This window comes from Trichomycterus rosablanca, chromosome 17 (assembly GCF_030014385.1).
Source record: "Trichomycterus rosablanca isolate fTriRos1 chromosome 17, fTriRos1.hap1, whole genome shotgun sequence".
Taxonomy (NCBI): domain Eukaryota; kingdom Metazoa; phylum Chordata; class Actinopteri; order Siluriformes; family Trichomycteridae; genus Trichomycterus; species Trichomycterus rosablanca.
Window position 1 is genome coordinate 20,091,580 of NC_086004.1, and position 21,183 is coordinate 20,112,762.

The 21,183-nt window shown below is 39.2% G+C and overlaps 1 protein-coding gene and 1 non-coding gene across 2 annotated transcripts in view; both read left to right on the plus strand.

Annotated features, from left to right (window-relative positions):
* Nucleotides 1-19,804, plus strand: part of ap1g1 (adaptor related protein complex 1 subunit gamma 1) — a 34,733-nt gene extending 14,929 nt beyond the window's left edge. The window contains exons 8-23 of the mRNA XM_063012416.1: nucleotides 539-619; nucleotides 718-816; nucleotides 955-1,010; nucleotides 1,194-1,307; nucleotides 1,393-1,533; nucleotides 1,782-1,836; nucleotides 3,335-3,457; nucleotides 3,592-3,681; nucleotides 7,802-7,926; nucleotides 8,036-8,140; nucleotides 12,139-12,277; nucleotides 13,331-13,454; nucleotides 13,605-13,703; nucleotides 13,798-13,958; nucleotides 15,164-15,262; nucleotides 15,948-19,804. Of these exons, the coding sequence (XP_062868486.1) occupies nucleotides 539-619; nucleotides 718-816; nucleotides 955-1,010; nucleotides 1,194-1,307; nucleotides 1,393-1,533; nucleotides 1,782-1,836; nucleotides 3,335-3,457; nucleotides 3,592-3,681; nucleotides 7,802-7,926; nucleotides 8,036-8,140; nucleotides 12,139-12,277; nucleotides 13,331-13,454; nucleotides 13,605-13,703; nucleotides 13,798-13,958; nucleotides 15,164-15,262; nucleotides 15,948-16,049 (1,713 nt within the window). The 3' untranslated portion in view covers nucleotides 16,050-19,804. The remainder of the gene's footprint in view (nucleotides 1-538; nucleotides 620-717; nucleotides 817-954; nucleotides 1,011-1,193; nucleotides 1,308-1,392; nucleotides 1,534-1,781; nucleotides 1,837-3,334; nucleotides 3,458-3,591; nucleotides 3,682-7,801; nucleotides 7,927-8,035; nucleotides 8,141-12,138; nucleotides 12,278-13,330; nucleotides 13,455-13,604; nucleotides 13,704-13,797; nucleotides 13,959-15,163; nucleotides 15,263-15,947) is intronic.
* LOC134331981 (small nucleolar RNA SNORD71) lies at nucleotides 4,911-4,992 on the plus strand. Its single transcript, XR_010015207.1, has one exon. It is a non-coding gene; the product is annotated as a small nucleolar RNA SNORD71 (small nucleolar RNA).
* Nucleotides 19,805-21,183: the final 1,379 nt, after the last annotated feature.

The window sequence follows — 21,183 nt, forward strand, 5'->3', positions numbered from 1 at the left end:
CGGTAAAATACTCTAGCACACCAGAGCTGGGATTTCGAATACATCGTATCGAATCTCAGCTCTGCCATCTGGCTGGGCTGGGCGGCTACATGAACAACGATTGGCTGTTGTTCATACAGGGTGGGTAAGCCAGACCAGGGTTCCTCATAACTGGTGCAATTACCACCTCTGCTGGCTGATTGATGGCGCCTGCACAGGGTTGGGGAATAATGCTGATCAGGGTTTGGCTCTCCGTGCACGAGGCTGATCCGCAGGTGAAACGATGCAGTCGGTACTGCAGGGGGCGTGTGTCCGTTGCGGCGCTCCTCAGTCAGCAGTGGAGGGTTGTATCGATAGAGGTGAAGCGTAACGCAATCAGGGTAATTGGATACGACTAGATTAGGGGAGGAGACTGGGGGAAGAAAAAATTGGAATGTCAAATGGCTTCAAATTCAAGACCACAGTTTCTGCAAGGGTTTACCGAAAGGTTTGATGTCTTTTCCAAAGTAATAGCCTTGACCTTTCTATTAACGTTCATGTATTCATGGGTTTATTTCAGGTGCGGATATTGAGGCTACTGAGAATCCTGGGCAAGGGTGACGATGATTCTAGTGAAGCTATGAATGACATTCTTGCACAGGTTGAACATTCGATTATATTCGAGTTGGTCAGAATCTTCAGTTGAGGTTGTTAGCATTTTAGCTCTTAAATGGTGTAAAATTGTTCTTGTCTTGGTAGGTTGCAACAAACACAGAGACGAGTAAGAATGTAGGCAATGCAATCCTGTATGAAACTGTTCTCACAATTATGGACATCAAATCAGAGAGTGGATTAAGGGTAAGCAAAGTGGGATTATGTGCTATTTAAAGTAGCTTGGTGTTTGGTTTGTTTACTTAGGTTATGCTGATTTATTAGAGCATGAGGCTAGAATGTGCATTAAGGTGACACCTTGATATTTTATTTTTATCGTCTCAGGTATTGGCTATTAATATCCTTGGACGTTTCCTTCTCAACAACGATAAAAACATCAGGTATAAATTACTTTGCTTCTTGCATCGTTTCAGCTATAGATTTTTCATGTGTTGGTGTCTGTTGGAAGCTTCTACTAGAATGTTTCTTGCCAGCATTACATGAAAGGCACTTACAAATCCGCTCTAGTCATAATTACTTTTTGATGGCACTCAGCCTTGACATTTTCTCCACAATTTATTCAGGTATGTGGCTCTGACGTCTTTACTGAAAACGGTGCAGACCGATCACAATGCAGTTCAAAGACATCGGAGTACCATCGTGGACTGTCTGAAAGACCTGGATGTCTCAATCAAAAGGTATTTTATAAGTACCTGCTTATTTTTTGTCTTATTTTGGCTTTTAATAGCCAAAGATTTAATAGTGGTGTGTTCTCCTTTAAAGACGTGCAATGGAGCTGAGCTTTGCTCTGGTCAATGGAAATAACATTCGAGGAATGATGAAGGAGCTACTCTACTTTTTGGATTCTTGTGATCCAGAGTTCAAAGCAGACTGTGCATCAGGCGTCTTTTTGGCCGCTGAGAAGTAAGCCTAGTTTTTAGTTCTATTGCTGTGCTCATAAGACTTTTAGGGCTGTAATAAACTTTAAACCTAAGTTCATAGCAGCAGTGCTGGGTGATGAGACAATGAGTGATCCATCGTCAGAGCATGATTCTGTTGACGCATTCATTTCTGACAGCATGACCTGCAACATTAAAGGAATGTAGAGCATTTTTGTTCCTCTATTAAGATGCTTTGCTGTATTAAGTCTGAACCCTTTTCTTCTTTCCCAGATATGCACCTTCTAAAAGATGGCACATAGACACCATTATGAGGGTGTTAACAACGGTAAATCTCTCTTAATATTTCTTTTTTTTGATATATTTTTCTTTATGCTAACCCACGCCCCCTCTGACACGTGGGCAGCAGCCGTATGCATTTTGTCACTTACACCAGACGAGATCAGCTGCGGACCAGCCCTGTGTACGGAGGGACACACCCTGATCCGCACTCTCTCCCCGTCTCTGTGCAGGTGCCATCAATCAGCCAGCAGAGGTCGTAGTTGCATCAGTCATGAGAGAGTCCCTATCCAGCTCAATATCCCACCCCTATATGAACAACAGGCCAATCGTTGCTTATATGGCTGCTCAGCCCAGCCGGCAGGCAGAGCCGAGACTCGATACGATGTATTCGAGATCCCAGCTCTGGTGTCCTAGCGTGTGTTTTTACCGCTGCACCACCTGAACGACCCCTTAATATTTATTTACTTACTTAATTACTTCTACTACCCTGCTAAAGATCAATGCTGATTTTTGTTTGTTTATTCTTTTATTAGTTTGATATTTATTTCAAGACCCCATTAAGTCATTTTCATATTTTCTGTTGGATGATGATAAGAATGAGTGATCCATCGACTGAAAACTACAGCTGATGAGTTCATAAATTCTGACAACAGCCTTATGATTTCTTTTTTGTGCACATACTGATTGCTCCGAAGCATTTTTTGGACATTTTGCTTTTCTGTACAGTATTATTGGATTTCAATGAATCGTTTGTTTTCCCTTACATTGCATTACATTAAACTCTCGTCATTTTAATTTCACTGTTAACAACTGCTTTATCCTGGTTCGAGTCGCAGTGATTTTGGTTCAACCAGGAAAAACTGGTCATAAGGCATTAATACCCCCAACAGGGCACAAATCAGTCAGGTCTTTGGCCAACCTCCCACTCAGACATATCCAGTCATGTCTTTGTTGACGCCTGGCCAGCCGATAACATTGGCATAGCAAGGTTAAGAGACTGCTGCACAAACCCTCTTTAAGGGCATCTTTTTGTTGTAAGCAGTGCTTAAGCAGTCTAGCCGGATAGCTGTCGGATGCATGGTATTATTACATACACACAGTTTATCATGTCAATTCCTGACTCCTGGCGACCACATAGGCAGTGTTTCTCCAGATCATCCTGTTTAGTGTTTAGGCTTCTTAATGGCATATTTATTGTTTCTCTAATTGTATCTGTTCCTCTGATTCTGATTCTGATTTATTGTTTCTCTAATTGTATCTGTTCCTCTTGTTGTGTGCAGTCCTCTTTTTCTCTTTTACCTTCAGCTCTTCCAAGCATAATTGTCCTTTTATTAAATTAATTATTCACATAATTTGTCCAAAATAGAGCTTTAGTTCAGTTGTCTGGGCTTTGTTTGTCTTTTTTTGCCGTCCTACTCTTAAAAGCACCGAAGTTCAAAGGCATTGATACTCCTTTTGTCCCGCTTTATATACACCCATAGACTTGTACATTAATGTATTTTTCATCTACTGGGTTTTATAAATATGCTTTCTGCATGTTATAGGCAGGGAGCTACGTCAGAGATGACTCTGTCCCGAACCTGATTCAGCTCATCACAAACAGTGTGGAGATGCATGCTTATACTGTGCAAAGACTGTACAAAGCCCTGCTGGATGATATTTCACAGGTAAACCCACAGGACTTTTCCATGTTATGGTGGCGTTGGTTATTTAGATACGGTCATATAAAATAGGTGAGATGTAACCTGGGTGTTTTGCAGGATTATTTAGAATTAAAATGTTTCTTCTGACCTTCCCACAGCAACCTTTGGTGCAGGTGGCATCCTGGTGCATAGGAGAGTACGGAGATCTGCTAGTCTCAGGCCAGTGTGAGGAGGAGGAGCCTATTCAAGTAAATATTACATCTAATACCAAAGCAAACCAAACATAATGCAATCCCTTGGAATATGAATGAAACGACATATAAAAGCCATACAAATAAACCCAATACCAGATACCACACTAGAACACACAAACAGATAAAAAACTATATGAGAAACATCCCAATATCAGGAAAAGCCATAAATGCACTCTGGAAAACCCACTGATCAAATAATACACACAAGATGTGAAATCGGCCACACCAGTCTGACCCACTGCCAGACATTACTGTACAACACAACCTGCCTGAATGCCCTGAATATAACAAAGAAAGACAAAGACTTACATATGCCTGGAACAATAAAAGTTCCTCAATCAAAATAATACAAAAACAATTCTCAGATTTCTCACTGATATAATACTGAAAGCACATACAGTGGTACCTCTAGATACGAGTTTAATTCGTTCCAGAGCCGAGCTCGTAAGTAGAGCAGCTCGTATCTCGAACTAATTTTCCCCATTTAAAATAAAGGAAATAGAATTAATCCGTTCCAGCCCTCTGACAAGTCCCCAAAATATGGTAAATTATGAAACAATACACGTTTTTAATTAAGTAAAACACATGTATAAACATATAAAACATAACAAAATAAATAAAAGAAAAATGTATAAAAAACAGTGAGAAAAATGTATAAAATACGGTACTGTAATCTTACCTTGGCGACAGATGAGCGCGGCTAACGGAGAGCGGCTGAGGATTGACATCATCCTCTTCTTCTTCTCGCCATTGTCACTTGCACTTACTTTCTTGGGACCCATGAGAAGAACGGGATGAGGGGATGCTAGAGGATTGTGGGAGCAAGGATTGTGGGAGCGAGTACTGTAGTAGTAGTAGTAGTTGGGAAATCCCTTTGAAACGGCTCCCTTGCGCCGACGCGCAAACTAGCGGTAGCGTCCCCGAAGATCGTATCTTGGATCTGGGCTCGTATCTAGAGCAGAAATTTTGTCCGAGCCTCGGCTCGGATCTCGAAAAGCTCGTATGTGGAACAGCTCGTATCTAGAGGTACCACTGTATATAAGTCAGACCACAAAATACAAGCATAAATTACTATTTCTTGTCATGTGTAAAATGTTATTACAATGGTAGTATATAACAAACATCTAAAATGTCATGGTACAATTTTCAACGATGTAAAACACTTTCCTCCTGCTCTCAAATGTCGTTTTGATTTGATTGTTCTTGTTTTGCTTGTTTACTTATTGCTGTTGGATGATGATAAAAATGAGTGATCCATCGACTGAAAACTACAGCTGATGAGTTCATACAATCTGACAACAGCATTGGTTGTTATTATTAGCAAAAGCAAAACTATTGAGCATTGCTAAGATTAATTTCACTAATTTGCATCAATTGCTCATATGCTCGGTGTAAAGTTGTTACATTTACATGCAACGCTTGTGTACATTTACCTGTTGTGCAGTTTTGCTGTTTGTGGTAAGATCCCTGCATTGACATCGCATCTGTTAACTGTGGCAAAAGTTTTATGCCGCCCACTCAGCACCACATATTAAGAGATGTGCACTTTGATTGCCCCCTTCCCCAGTGTAATGGTCTCATGCTAAACAATTGTATTACTCTCTGATCTCTGTATATTTAATAGATATCTACAGTATAAACATTCAGTGGCCAAAGCATATCATTAAACCACTTGCACCAGTTTTGCAGTCAGTTCTGTCAGTACTACTTACACAAAACACACACGCCTTTAATTTTGTCCCTGAGAACTTAATTTAATTTCAAGAAAGTCTTAAAGAGCAACAAATCAACTGGTTTTCCAAGTAAGCCAAATGTAAACGCAGGTACATACAGCTGGCTCATTTACAAGCTAACAATGCAACTGAGTTATTTAAATAGAATACTTTTATTTGTCATATATACAGTGTATCACAAAAGTGAGTACACCCCTCACATTTCTGCAAATATTTCATTATATCTTTTCATGGGACAACACTGTAGACATGAAACTTGGATATAACTTAGAGTAGTCAGTGTACAGCTTGTATAGCAGTGTAGATTTACTGTCTTCTGAAAATAACTCAACACACAGCCATTAATGTCTAAATGGCTGGCAACATAAGTGAGTACACCCCACAGTGAACATGTCCAAATTGTGCCTAAAGTGTCAATATTTTGTGTGACCACCATTATTATCACTGCCTTAACCCTCCTGGGCATGGAATTCACCAGAGCTGCACAGGTTGCTACTGGAATCCTCTTCCACTCCTCCATGATGACATCACGGAGCTGGTGGATGTTAGACACCTTGAACTCCTCCACCTTCCACTTGAGGATGCGCCACAGGTGCTCAATTGGGTTTAGTCCATCACCTTTACCTTCAGCTTCCTCAGCAAGGCAGTTGTCATCTTGGAGGTTGTGTTTGGGGTCGTTATCCTGTTGGAAAACTGCCCTGAGGCCCAGTTTTCGAAGGGAGGGGATCATGCTCTGTTTCAGAATGTCACAGTACATGTTGGAATTCATGTTTCCCTCAATGAACTGCAGCTCCCCAGTGCCAGCAACACTCATGCAGCCCAAGACCATGATGCTACCACCACCATGCTTGACTGTAGGCAAGATACAGTTGTCTTGGTACTTCTCACCAGGGCGCCGCCACACATGCTGGACACCATCTGAGCCAAACAAGTTTATCTTGGTCTCGTCAGACCACAGGGCATTCCAGTAATCCATGTTCTTGGACTGCTTGTCTTCAGCAAACTGTTTGCGGGCTTTCTTGTGCGTCAGCTTCCTTCTGGGATGAAGACCATGCAGACCGAGTTGATGCAGTGTGCGGCGTATGGTCTGAGCACTGACAGGCTGACCTCCCACGTCTTCAACCTCTGCAGCAATGCTTGCAGCACTCATGTGTCTATTTTTTAAAGCCAACCTCTGGATATGACGCCGAACACGTGGACTCAACTTCTTTGGTCGACCCTGGCGAAGCCTGTTCCGAGTGGAACCTGTCCTGGAAAACCGCTGTATGACCTTGGCCACCATGCTGTAGCTCAGTTTCAGGGTGTTAGCAATCTTCTTATAGCCCAGGCCATCTTTGTGGAGAGCAACAATTCTATTTCTCACATCCTCAGAGAGTTCTTTGCCATGAGGTGCCATGTTGAATATCCAGTGGCCAATATGAGAGAATTGTACCCAAAACACTAAATTTAACAGCCCCGCTCCCCATTTACACCTGGGACCTTGACACATGACACCAGGGAGGGACAACGACACATTTGGGTACAATTTGGATATGTTCACTGTGGGGTGTACTCACTTATGTTGCCAGCTATTAAGACATTAATGGCTGTGTGTTGAGTTATTTTCAGAAGACAGTAAATCTACACTGCTATACAAGTTGTACACTGACTACTCTAAGTTATATCCAAGTTTCATGTCTATAGTGTTGTCCCATGAAAAGATATAATGAAATATTTGCAGAAATGTGAGGGGTGTACTCACTTTTGTGATACACTGTACATATACAGATGTACATTACAATGAAATTCTTTCTTGCATATACCAGCTTGCTTGGGGTCAGAGTGCGGGGTCAGAGCGCAAGGTCAGCCATTGGACAGTGCCCCGGAGTAGACAGGATTAAGGTGGCTGCATGACTGAGCTGGGATTCGAACTTTCACCCTTTCAATTGAAAGCCCAAAGCTCTACTCACTAGGCTACCACTGACCCTTGGCTACCCAGTGACTGTAGTGACTCCCCAGTGATCAGAATATATACATATTCAGCATTGAAATAGAAGCATTTGATTTATATGCTTTGAATGATATAGAACTTATCTTTAAAACCTGTCTTTAAAATCTATAAATTATTTAAAAATTTTATATTTGGATGAAGATTGAACAAGGAAAAAATACACCATCGTTTTTGGCCATGTAATCAAACTCCAATATAAAGGTATTCAACTGGGTAAAGAAATTATCAAGTTTAGTATGTTGTTTTTTTTTTTTTTTTTTTTCGTTTTTTTTTTAAACAGGCATTTTTACCAAAAAATCCTCATTTACAGTGTATTAGTAAACATTTAGGATGTATTAGTGTACATTTAGACTGAATGTAAATGTGTTGATCTAAATATATTTGCCCACAGGTTACAGAAGATGAGGTCTTGGATGTTTTGGAAGGTCTCCTCATCTCAAACCTGTCCGCTCCTGTGACCAGAGGTTATTCTCTGACTGCTATAATGAAGCTGTCTACTCGATTCAGCGGCGTGAAGTAAGCAAACCTGTCAAACACAGTAAAAGTGATTGAGTTCTGCTCAGGCAAATTACATTTAAAACTGTTTGCGAATTTTACAAAGCCCCAATTTTCCTTTTACCCCCAGCCGAATAAAGAAAGTGGTATCGATATATGGCAGCAGCATAGATGTGGAGTTGCAGCAGAGAGCTGTGGAGTACAATGCTCTTTTCAAGAAATATGATCACATGAGGTAAGAACTCGGTAGCTCTACTCTTATTGGCCACACAAGTAGGTGGCATCTGATCAGATGTATGATAAAGACAGGTTTTGTTGCAAATAGGGCTGTCGCGGTGACAGAATTTCCCCTTGCGGTATTCAGCCTGTGTCAATATCGTGGTATGCGGTTATATCGCCATTTTTTTGTTGTTTTTGAAAATTACTTAATTGATCTGGATTTTAGAGCTATATAAACAAGCTTTATTGTTAGGCTATGATTCGATATATTATTGCTTTATAATGACAAAGATGAGACAGCTTTAAGACCAATGAAATGCGTGTTTAGGCTAAAACAGTTTAGGCTTTTCTCTATTAAAAAAAGGTTTAAATTAGCTTCTAGCCTAGGTTAGATATACACTGTGAAACAAAAAAAAAAGTGTTTAGGCTAAATATTTTAAATGCACATCTAATCAAAATATGGTAAAAAAATAGAATAAAGAATAAAGTCTGTAAGAGTTTAAACCTGCGTTATCATGCGCGCTCGACGAACCAACATGTTCACCTGATGTGTTTTAGAGAGGATCTGAGTGGGGTAGCGATGTTCCCCTCGGTACTAAAACTCTCTCTGATGGTGCTCGTTGCATTAATACACTGTAGATGTACTGAACCTGCATGCGACTTTAGAGATCAGAGAAAGTCTAGCCTGGTTATCGTGCCACTATTAACCATCTATTTAGTAGATATAATTAACATAACAATATATACTACATTTCAAGTTATTATTCGTTTCAATAAATTTTTATTCAACGAAAAAATGCATTTAAATCATTCCAGCAAGCCAGCAAGAGAATAGTTGCAGGCTGCAATGCCATATTAACCATCATTAAGTGTTTTAGTTCGCCAAGGCTGTTTAAATATAGTCTAAATTACAAGTATTTATTGAGTGTGAACTCAATTTAATCATTAATAAACTTGCCTATAATTCATGTTGCGATTGTTTACATTTTAAAACACAAAGCCTGACACTCAGCAGCAACGCATGAGAACAGGTTGCGGGAAAATGTCGCTCCTAGCTCATTTTCATTATGAATTTATTTAACATTTATTACGCACGAATGTAAGCGTATAAAACAAGATGGACCTGCAACAATAAAAAAAAGGAGAAGAAAGAAAGAAAAAACGTGAATATCGCGGTGTTGCGGTTGTCCAGCATGCCCTGCGGTTGGCTGGTCTATACCGCGATATTTCAAAATTGCGGTTAGCGCGACAGCCCTAGTTGCAAACCTTGATCCAAATCGGTAGCTGCCAGAAATAACACACACTATATTGCCAAAAGTAATCGGACACCTGACATGAGCTTGTTGGACATCCGATTTCAAAAACAAATGGTATAAAATTAGAGCTATAACAGCATGCTCTCTTCTGAAAAGGCTTCTTACAAGAATTTAAAGTATGTTTGTGGGAATTTGTGTTCATTCAGTCTAAAATTTTTAACTGTATACTTGTAACTGCATATTCTTGCACATTCATCCAATTAAAGCTGAATCTCCCTGCACATGCACTTTTTTATTCATTCATTCATTTATTTAACCTCACTTGTGGTGTTGGTTTGCTACAGCTATCCAATACATGTTAAATACAGGTACCTTGAAGGACTTTATAATTATCTATCTAATCTATCTATCTATCTATCTATCTATCTATCTATCTATCTATCTATCTATCTATCTATCTATCTATATGTCTATCTATCTGTCTGTATCTATCTGTCTGTCTGTCTGTCTCTATCTATCTATCTATCTATCTATCTATCTATCTATCTATCTATCTATCTGTCTCTATCTATCTGTCTGTCTGTCTGTCTGTCTCTATCTATCTATCTGTCTCTATCTATCTATCTATCTATCTATCTATCTGTCTCTATCTATCTATCTATCTATCTATCTATCTATCTATCTATCTATCTATCTATCTATCTATCTATCTATCTATCTATCTATCTATCTGTCTCTATCTATCTATCTATCTATCTATCTATCTATCTATCTATCTATCTATCTATCTATCTATCTGTCTCTATCTATCTATCTGTCTCTATCTATCTATCTATCTATCTATCTATCTATCTATCTATCTATCTATCTATCTATCTATCTATCTATCTATCATCTATCTATCTGTCTATCTGTCTATCTGTCTATCTATCTATCTATCTATCTATCTATCTATCTATCTGTCTCTATCTATCTATCTATCTATCTATCTATCTATCTATCTATCTATCTATCTATCTGTCTATATGTCTATCTATCTATCTGTCTCTATCTATCTATCTATCTATCTGTCTCTATCTATCTATCTATCTATCTATCTATCTATCTATCTATCTATCTGTCTATATGTCTATCTGTCTATCTGTCTATCTATCTATCTATCTATCTATCTATCTATCTATCTATCTATCTATATGTCTATCTGTCTATCTGTCTATCTATCTGTCTGTCTGTCTGTCTATCTGTCTATCTATCTGTATGTCTGTCTGTCTCTGTCTGTCTGTCTATCTATCTATCTATCTATCTATCTATCTATCTATCTATCTATCTATCTAATCTATCTATCTATCTATCTATCTAAAAAGACTTTGTGTGGCTGGGTATGTTCTGATATTGGTCAGAAAAGCCTTAATTGATGTTCCAGTTCATTTCAAAGCTGTCTCTTTCTTAATATTTATTTCTTCTACTACCCTGCTAAAGATCAATGCTGATTTTTATTTGTTTGTTCCTTTATTTGTTTGATATTTATTTCAAGACCCCATGTGTTGTCATTTTTATATTTTCTGTTGGATGATGATAAGAATGAGTGATCCATCGACTGAAAACTACAGCTGATGAGTTCATAAATTCTGACAACAGCCTTATGATTTCTTTTTTGTGCACATACTAATTGTTACAAAAGCTTTTGTTTTTATTTTGCTGGTAATTTCTGTACAGTATTATTGGATTTCAGTGAATTATTTATTTTCCCTTACATTGCATTACATTAAACTCTTGTTATTTTCATTTTTAATTGCTTTATCCTGGTTAAAGTCACAGTGATTTCAGTTCCACCTGGAAAAACTGGGTGTAAGGCAGAAATACCCCTGACAGGGCACAAATCAGTCACAGGTCTTTGGCAGTCCTCCCACTTAGACATTTCCAATCATGTCTGTGTAGCCAGCCGGCCAGCCGATAACATTGGCATAGCAAGGTTAAGAGACTGCTTCACAAACCCTCTTTAAAGGCATCTTTTTGTTGTAAGCAGTTTAGCTAGATAGCTGTCGGATGCATGAAAGTATTACATACACACTATTCATCCTGTCAATTCCAGACTCCTGACGATCACATGGACAGTGTATTTTCAGATCATCCTGTTTGAGTGCTTAGACTTCTTAATGGCTTATTTTAATCATTTATTATAATTTATTTATTCAACCTCACTTGTGGTGTTGAATTGCTACAGTAAAGTACAGGTAACTTGAAGGACTTTATTATTGTATATGTCCAGTTCTGTATCTGTACTATTATTTGTATTATTATTATTTGTTTTATCTGTCTATCTATCTGTCTATTTATTTAAAAAGCCTTTGTAGGCTGGGTACGTACTGATATGGGTCAGAAAAGCCTCAATTGATGCTCCAGTTCATTCCAAAGCTGTCCAGGTCAGGGCTGTGGAGTTTCATGTCTGGAGTCATGTTGTAACAGGGCCTTCTGTGAACTGTTACTGAAAAGTTAAAAGACATATAAAGCATGTAATTTCCATTGTATGATTGATTCATTACAGCCGTTAGCAATTGTTGTGGCTGAAACACATGAATTAAAAGTTAAAAAGTGTGCCCCTATAATTGTGTCCATATAGTGTTTGTGCTTTTAAGTATTGTTTATTTATTTAAAAATGTTTGTTTAAAATATATACATTTATAGACAGTCACTGCAGAAATTGGACATCAGATGTTTAACACTGTTTTGACATTTGACTTTCTATTTCATTTCTAAGGCCTGCATTATTAGAGCGAATGCCCATTATGGAAAAAACTGCCACTAACGGTCCAACAGAAATTGTACAGACTAATGGAGAAACAGAAACCCCTGGACTGGACACAAAACACCCACCAAGCATCGCTCAAACAAATCAGGTGAGCTGCCAGAGATAAATGCTGAGAGACTAACTAACTGTGCTTAAAGTGTACGTTCATATCTGACGCATGCTCTAGAAAATCTAGGGCTGTTGCAGCAATTGGAATGCTATAAAAGTGTTGGTTAGAGGGTGCCCAGGTGGAGCTGCAGGATGATCCGCTAGCACACCAGTGCTGACATTCTGAGCTCCCGGGTTAAAATCTCAGCTGTCGTCTGGGTGCCCTCTAGCAGGCACAGTTGGCTAAAGCCTGCAGCAGACATAATTGGCCTCCAGTCTGTTAGGCAGGAAAGACCAGATTAAGGGGTGGGGTTATCAGTGCTGTGTAAGGACCTTGGTTGCCTAAAGAGCATATACAGAAAGAGGAGGAGCACAGAGATCGGGGCATGGCTTTGTGTCCGTGAAGTCGACCTCACGCACAAATCCATCAAAGTGTGGATGAAATAGAAGGGATTGGTGGACTGCGCAAATGCCGGAGGCAGTGTATGTCAGGCAGTGATGCATCTCGGGGACCCCCTCTTTAGACGTAGCCAATAACGTTTGTTTGTAGACCTGTATGTATGTAATTTACCACTGCACGTCTCGAGCGAGCGCTGACCCCAAAGTCTTGGGGATAGCATTTTTGTTGATGCTGCTTTAGTCCATATTAGTGCCTATAGTTTATAAATGGAAGGTTTACCAAACTCATGGTCTGGTGGTCACATGCCATGGGTGTTATAATAAAATTTTTTCATCATTAATAACTTGTGTAAGTGAAATTGATGCTAGAAACACAATGAACTCTGAGCTGTGAGCTACACACACCAACTCACTCATACCTATGGCAGCATAGAGTAAGTATTCAGTCCTCTCTTTGTGTGTTTTTGGAAGGTAAGAGGAGTACCCAAGGATACCCATAGATAAATGTCAAATTTCTCACCTTGAATAGAGGTGTAGTTCAATCCCAGGACCCATTCTTCTAGGCAGCATCCCCAGTCCCTGCAATGCTATTACTGAACCAATGTGTAATATGTAGTATTTTATTTCAGTTCACCTTATTGTGTTTATTTTTTAGGCAAATGATTTGTTAGACTTGCTTGGAGGTAATGATATCCCAGTGATCCAAACGACTCTACCTACTAAGCCAGCATCAGCTGGTGGAGAGCTACTTGACCTCCTGGGGGATCTCTCAATTTCAGGTAAGGCCACACTTCACTAAACCTACTTATGTATCTAGCACCCCTTTTTTCTGCCTCTCCTGTGTTTTATGTTTGATCACTTTATAGTAAGCTCTGCTCACCCAGCTCTTTTAATTCTCACCCACTCAAGTGTATTCCTTCACATTATAGGTGATCCAGCCCCTGCCCCTTCTGTGCCTGTGTCCCAGCCCCCGTTCCTCCTGGATGGCCTGTCTTCACAGCCTCTCTTTAATGACTCCAATGCTGCAGGTGAACACTCAGCGAAAGTGTTAAGCTACCATTTTTTTACGTGAAAATGGCAGAAGTGTTTACTATTTTAATAACTGTATTTCTTCAATTTCAGCTATTCCTCCGATGACTGCATACAGCAAGAACGGCTTGAAAATCGAGTTCACGTTTGAGAGGTCCAACCCGAATCCCAACATTTCAGTGATTACCATCAATGCCTCCAACAGCGCTGAGGCAGACATGACTGACTTTGTATTTCAGGCTGCTGTACCAAAGGTTTGGCTTCTTACATAAAATTAAATTTGAATACTAAAATACAACAGAAATCTGTTGCCAGTGTTGGTTGGAATTTCAGTCTGAAAGCTGAATCCACTAGAGGGCAGGTCAGGGCTAAAAAATCTTCACATCGTGATGCTGGTGATATTGAGTGATTTTTAGACCCTTGAACAGCTACAACATAAATATCAATTAAAAAACCACCAGTATAATTAAAAGTAAAGCAGCACTGCAGTTATCTGGATTTTGCAAGATGCATGTAGCAAACAGGTATTGCTCTCAAAAAGTGCATCGATTTAAGTTGGTTTTGTCATAAAAACAATCTGTTGTTAGTTATTCAAAAAATGAATAACACACACAGGAGGGGTAGACTCCAGATTTTGTCATGTCATGTTAATAATATAATACCTGTTAAATGGTAAAAGCTGTAAGAACATTCCTTTACCAGCCTAGAGTTGGAGTGAAAAGACTACAAATCTGCAGCAATTAAGTGATGCAATCATGTCATCATATTAGAACATCTAATCAAAATAATGTTTTGCATTTATGCCACACAGAATTAAAGCTGTTCTGGGGAAAAAAAGGTAGAACCATTTACAGTATTAGTATGGTGTTTCTAGTACATTGGCCTGTGAGAGTATATGTACTCTTATGCTTTAGTAATTGTACACATACAGATTAAAAGGAGTTTTGGGCCATCAAAAATGTTACACAATCTTGTTTGAATTCAGCTTTTTTTCCCTCTACAAATTCTGCCGGGAAGCTGGGTGTCCCAAATCTGCCAAATTGTATACCTCTATATTGTACATACACTGCTGCCCTTAATTCTCCCATTGGTTTTTAATCATTATGCTTTTGGGGAAAGCAACCCAGGCATACAATGTTCCAAATGAGTGCTTCGAATGGTCACTCCCTCACTGTTAGGTATGTCTATTGTTGCAACCAAAATGCATACACATTGTTTCTAAAATATGTCTGTTATGCAGTGTTACATCAGGTCTTCACTGTTACGGTATAATGAGTGCAGTATATTAAGGATATTAAATACAGTGATAACTGTACCTAAAGTATGTGCACTCCAAAACTGAGCAACAAAATCTGTTGCACAGATGTGTTCCCTATGCATCAGTGTTTTGAATCATGTCTAAGATTCAGGGCCTAAATGAGCTCTTTTTTTAATAGTCTGTTTTATTTTGTGTGTTTAGACCTTCCAGCTGCAGCTTCTCTCCCCCAGCAGTAATGTAATTCCAGCACATAACCAGGGAACTGTTACACAAGTCATCAGAGTCCATAACCCACAAAAGGTAAGACCACCAATGTTGTTTAGTTATTTTTATTGTTATTACGACACTTGTATTATGATGCCAGACATTAATGAAGACTTTTATAGGTTAATTAAGTCATCTAAACCTGTCCAGAGTAGATATAAAACATGAGACGTGAAGTTGGGCCCTGTAGAATAACACAGATAAGTTATGTGTACTGTATAGTATATATGGCTATACAGTCTCCTGCACTGTACAGACAAATCAGTTGAACTATGTTAAAGTCTAACCACACGCAATGCTGCTTACCTTGAATTGAACTTTGCTAGAGAGAGAAATGCTATATACGGAACTCAAAGCCAGTTTGGGTCATTAGGATAACCTGATCTGACACTTGATTATTGGTCAGCAGTCAAAACATCAAACTTTTTATAGTTATGCATGTTATGGTCATGGATATTTTAAATGTTGAGCTGATGGAAGTTCCTCATAGTAGACATATTTAATGCAACAGATTACTGGCACATTAAAAGCCTGTTATATCCTGTTGTATCCAGGCAAATGGTAACTGCAAGAATTTCTGTTATAAGTCATTGATGGCAATTCAAAATCAGATTTTCTACCTCAAGGCTTTTATTATAAAGTGTCTATCTGGCATTAGGCGTGTTGTTTTTGGAAAATGTTCCTGACATTGACTTAATGCCTTTCTTGTTCTAAATTTCAGCAACAGTTGCGAATGCGCGTCAAGCTGACGTACACCTACAAAGGCTCTCCTGTTCAAGACATGGCCGAAGTCAACAACTTTCCCCCTCAGTCCTGGCAATGATTGTGTTTTCTCAATCTTAAAGAACCCCCACCTAGGGAACTGCGGCAAAGATTGCCCTTTCTTGTCCCAGATTGGCCCCCTTGTGGTATCACTGCACATCGCTGACCTGGGCTTGCATGGGAAGCAGTGGAATTTTCTTAAAACACATCTGAAGAATTGATGGTATGCAGGCCACAATTCCAACGACAATGATGAACACCCCTCTCCTCTGGTTCAGCCCACCACTTTCTGTCTTTGTTCTTTTTTTGTTTTTGTTTTTTTTACTTTGGAATTAGCAAATAACCTTTACTTTTGCACACCGGTACTTCGCTCGGCATACACAGAGGCCCTGTCCCACTTGCTATCTGATGATGTAATACCACTCAGAAGAGCTTGTTGATAGGAACGCTTGTTTGATTTATCCGCATTTCTTTTCTTATTTTAATATTAACTGCTAATGGGTTGAGGTTAGTTTTAATAAATTCTATATATGAAGTCTGAGAGTCACATGGTTAGAGATGGGGCTTAAAGGTATAATGTGGCATTTTATTGTTTATTACAGTGTCCTGTAGTTATATGATTGATACTCCATATATAATCAATGTAGTTGTACCATCTGTGTTTTTTGCTGCTTTAACAAGTCCATGTGGACTGATGCACTCTTAATAAACGTCAGAAATGCTAGACCATTGAGCACATGTTAAGACCACCCTGCTAAATGTACATTTGAATAATTAATGAAGAAAGATGGATTTCTAATTAGGGATGCCTTTGGGTATTGAAAGATGTTGAATTGGGTCGACTTTAGCAGGTGGAAAAGATCAGTCCTTTCATACACTTTATATAAGACACATTTTGTTCAAAAATGCATATTTGGGTTATATATTGTTTTTTATGAGGTATTGGCTAAGGAACTGTTGGAGATTTAAGGTTATAAATTGGCCAAGGCAGTGCACAAGGCAGTGCACAAGGTAGTGCACAAGGTAGTGCACAAGGTATAGTCAGATATCAGTGGGATTCTTAGAAAAGCAGTTTAGATTATTACATTAATCGATTTCATTTGGCCTCTCACACTAGGGGGCGCCACAGTGAATCATTCGTCTATGTTTTTGATTTGGCTTTTGAGTTTTTTGCCCACCGCCCTTTCTGATGCACCCGTCTTATTTATCCTGGCTTTGGACCGGCACTAAGGGCGCACTGATATGTTCGAACCCCCGTAACTCAGGCACTGCTGTTACCAGCAACATGGCTCTTAACATGACGCCACACAAGCTCACATCATTACATTCCAGCACTGAAATGGATTTTCTAATCAATGGTCGACAGGTACAAACATGTAGTGCTCAGCATAGATGTGAACATACACTGTATGTAAAAGTGAATGTAGTCATATGCACTGATTTGGATTTTTTGGTTCTTGTCTTGTTTTCTGCAGTTACTAAATGCTTTTTTCAGCAGAGACTTATACGAAGACTTCTTTTGCCTGATTTAAAGCATCGTGCCTTTTTGCCATGACCAGTAGAACGGAGTCCTCGGAGATCTTGAGATTGCTAGATGGCGCAGGCACAGGGCAAGTAGACTTTCTATAAAACGGAAGATGTTTAATCTTTTTAATATTTAGGTTTTCGTTACTCTGAGAAGGCTTTTTGACAGGTGTTGCACGTGCTGAAGGTGGTTGACGGTAGTTAAAAGCCCTGGAGTTTGTTTCTGTTCTTGTAGATGGCTGTTTAAAGATGTGACATAAATACATCATAAGTATTTTTTCACACTAGCAACACAACAGCCATGATATCAAGCTGGTAAGCCATCTTGAAAACATCCATCTTGTTCATACATTTTATTAATAGCTAACTCACCAGCTGACTTGCTCCCACTTCACCCTATCAGTTATATTATACCTACACACAGTTTTTTGGAATATGTTTAATTTTGTTTTGTTTTTTGACTTTTGGTGACCAAATGTGCGATCTTGTGTGATGTTCTGCACATGTTGTGTATATGAGGTAAAAAGAACGATTGCTTTCTTACTTCGCAGTTATGTTCTGGGATTTTTCTCTCTCTCTTTTTTTTTTTTTTTTGGAGGGGGGTGTAAGACTTTGAGTTTATCTATACAAATCGAGGGCTTTTAAAATACATAATCTGTTTCATCTCTGTTTTTTCCCCCTTTTTTTAATATTGACCCTGTTCTGAAAGTTTCTTCTAGTACTGCACCGTAATCTGATAGAATCATTGTCTAGTTGAACAGCGTCCCTGTTTGATTATTTGTTCTGATAAAATGTATAATCTGCTGCCTGTATATTGTATATAATGTAAAAGTTAACAAAAAGATCCAATCAAATAAACTCCCATTTAAAATCCTGTGGAGATTAGGGACTAATCTTAGGAACTGTACTTGTACACACTTGTAAAGAGTTAACTGTGACTTTTATTTAGTTCACTTCTCGTTTTCTTATCATTTGCTAATTAAGAATATGGCTGTTAGAATGCTGGAGGTTTGGGATGCACTACTAAAAGCAAATATTGCTAAACAAAATAGCCATCCAGGACTAGGATCTTTGCACACACCATCGATCTTACACTTTTAATTCTTAGAAATGAATTCCTTTGACTTTATTAGTGGTTTTCCGTCAAAACCTCTGGAGTCTTAATGATTCGGTGGCACATCCGTCCTGAAAAGAACAAACTTAGCTCAGTCTGGTCACACACTCATTACTGTTTTAGTGTTAGCTTCAACTAAACCAATCAATAATACATTTATTTCTGATTTGGTTGTTCTGCTTCATGCTTGTTTCTAAGACAGCACTTGCCTTCCTGCATTTTGCTATTCAAACGAGGGCCAAGTTTATTGATCCTGTATTGAATTGTTCTGAGCGTGTAATCCTGGATCTGTGAACCTGCAATGTACATCATTTAAATTTGATAGGGAATAGGAAAGATGGATCTCTAAAAGGGCGTATGTTGAGAAATATGGGTGCAACCAGAAACCCTGAAGAGAGTTTCTCCTTTTTTTCGTCAAACTCTTATTTGACATCTTTTTCAATCAGCTCATGAGGTGTGTGTATTTGTGCATCGCTGGCGCTACAGATGCAGTGGGTGGCCTTGCTGCACCTTTCACTCTGTTAAACAGTTTTTTGGCTGCAGTGATTTTTTTTCTTTCAACTCTGCTTCTGGAGGTGCATGTGAAAGCAGATTGTAAATATTGTCATTTTTACTCTTTCTGTAAACTTCCTGTCAATGCAAGAGACGATGTGATGATTTAAAAACCCCACTTCCTTGAGATATACCTTTTTTGGAAAAAAAGTTCTAATGACTCTCCATGTTGATTGAGAGTCGCTTTCTTGACCTGGTGGTTGATTTTGGGGGACACATGCATCTGGATGTAGTTGTTTAACCATGTTGAACGCGTTATGTATCACATGCTTCCGAATCCCGTTTGTAAACTGGTAAAGCTGTCGGTTGTTTTGGACTTTTCTCTAAATGATCAGACTCCTTCCCGGCCAATTTAGGGTTCCGACTGTCCATCCACATCTGGGTGTATGGATAGTAGGAGGTGGTTATAATGTCCCGTACACCCCACCACCAATAAATTTGTCATGCTAAACAGAATCACAGTGTCCCATGTGTTTAAGGAGTGAGTGCTGGACTGAAAATAATTCATGAGGAATGAAAAATAAATTGTAATCTATTAAATGGAATATTTTAGACTTATGCTGTGTATTATTGTCTTTGGGTTGGATAAAATGATGACCAAGAGAAATAAAAAAAGTAAAAACTGAGACTATTGTGTGGTGTTTTTCTTAATTCTAAATAGAGTTTGAATAGATCATTCTCAGCAATGTGTGTTAGTGTGTGTTTTGCTGGTATGAGTGGATCAGACACAGCAGCGCTACTGGAGTTTTTAAATACTGTGTCCGCCGCTCAGGTGGCGCAGCGGTAAAAACACACGCTGTTCACCAGAGCTGAGATCTCGAATACATTGTATCGACTAGTGCGACTAGATTACGAGCTCTGCTGGCTGGTTGGTGGCGCCTGCACGGAGATGGGAAAGGAGTGCGGTAGAGGGTGTGGCTCTCCGTACACAGCGCTGTACCGCACTGCACTCGTCAAGTGTAGGTGATAAGATGTTCGATTGCTGTGCACGTGTCGGAGGGGGCGTGGAGCAGCCTCGTCCTCCCCAATCAGGAGCAGGGGCCAGCATTAGTGAGAGGATGATTGACGGGTAGAAAGTGGGAGAAAAAGGGTAAAAAAAATAAATAAATACCGTGTCCATTCACTGTCCACTCTATTAGACCTACCTAATTCGTTCACCTTGTAGATGTAAAGTCAGAGACGATCGCTCATCTATTGCTGTTCTTTGAGTTGGTCATCTTCTAGACCTTCATCAGTGGTCCCAGAACGCTGCACACGGGGCGCTGTTGGCTGGATATTTTTGGTTGGTCCAGCAGTGCTGCTGTCTCTGACCACCATGTCATTGTAACTGCAGTGCAGAGAATGATCCTACACCCAACATACCAATAACATCTACTCTGTAGTGGTCCTGGGAGAGTCCTGACCATTGAAGAACAGCATGAAAGGGTGTGTGTTTACATACATGTATTTTGGAGACAAAAGTTAGGTAGGCGAGTCTGAAAGAAAAAGGGGAGGGTGGACATGCAGGTGGTTGGTGTGACCGAGGAGAATGCTCAGTCCAGGGCAGAAAAGGAATGATCCACTGTGGCGACCCCTAATATGAGTCTCCAAAGTGAGAGAGTGAGTTAGACAATGAGTGAGTGAGTCAGTCAATTTAAAAGTTAACCCTTTGATGCACAAGCTAAGCAAACCCCTTCTAATGCACAACATGGGTAAAAAATGACCCATATTCATCCATTCAAGAATATTTTCATATGCACATTTGTCAGTTATTCATGTATTTACTGTCTTAGCTGATAAAAGCTATCTATACTAGAATATGTAAACAGCTAGCAAGCAAATAGTATTGGACATATTCAAGATTCAAGGGCCTAATCTTTGGTTGTCTTTCAAAAGATCAGTAAATATGTTTTTGACTACAAACACTTACAAATGTCAGTAGTTTCTGTCAAATTCCATAGTAAATACATAAGGGTCATTTTTGACCCATGTTGTGCATTAGGAGGGTAGTGATACAAAAAATATA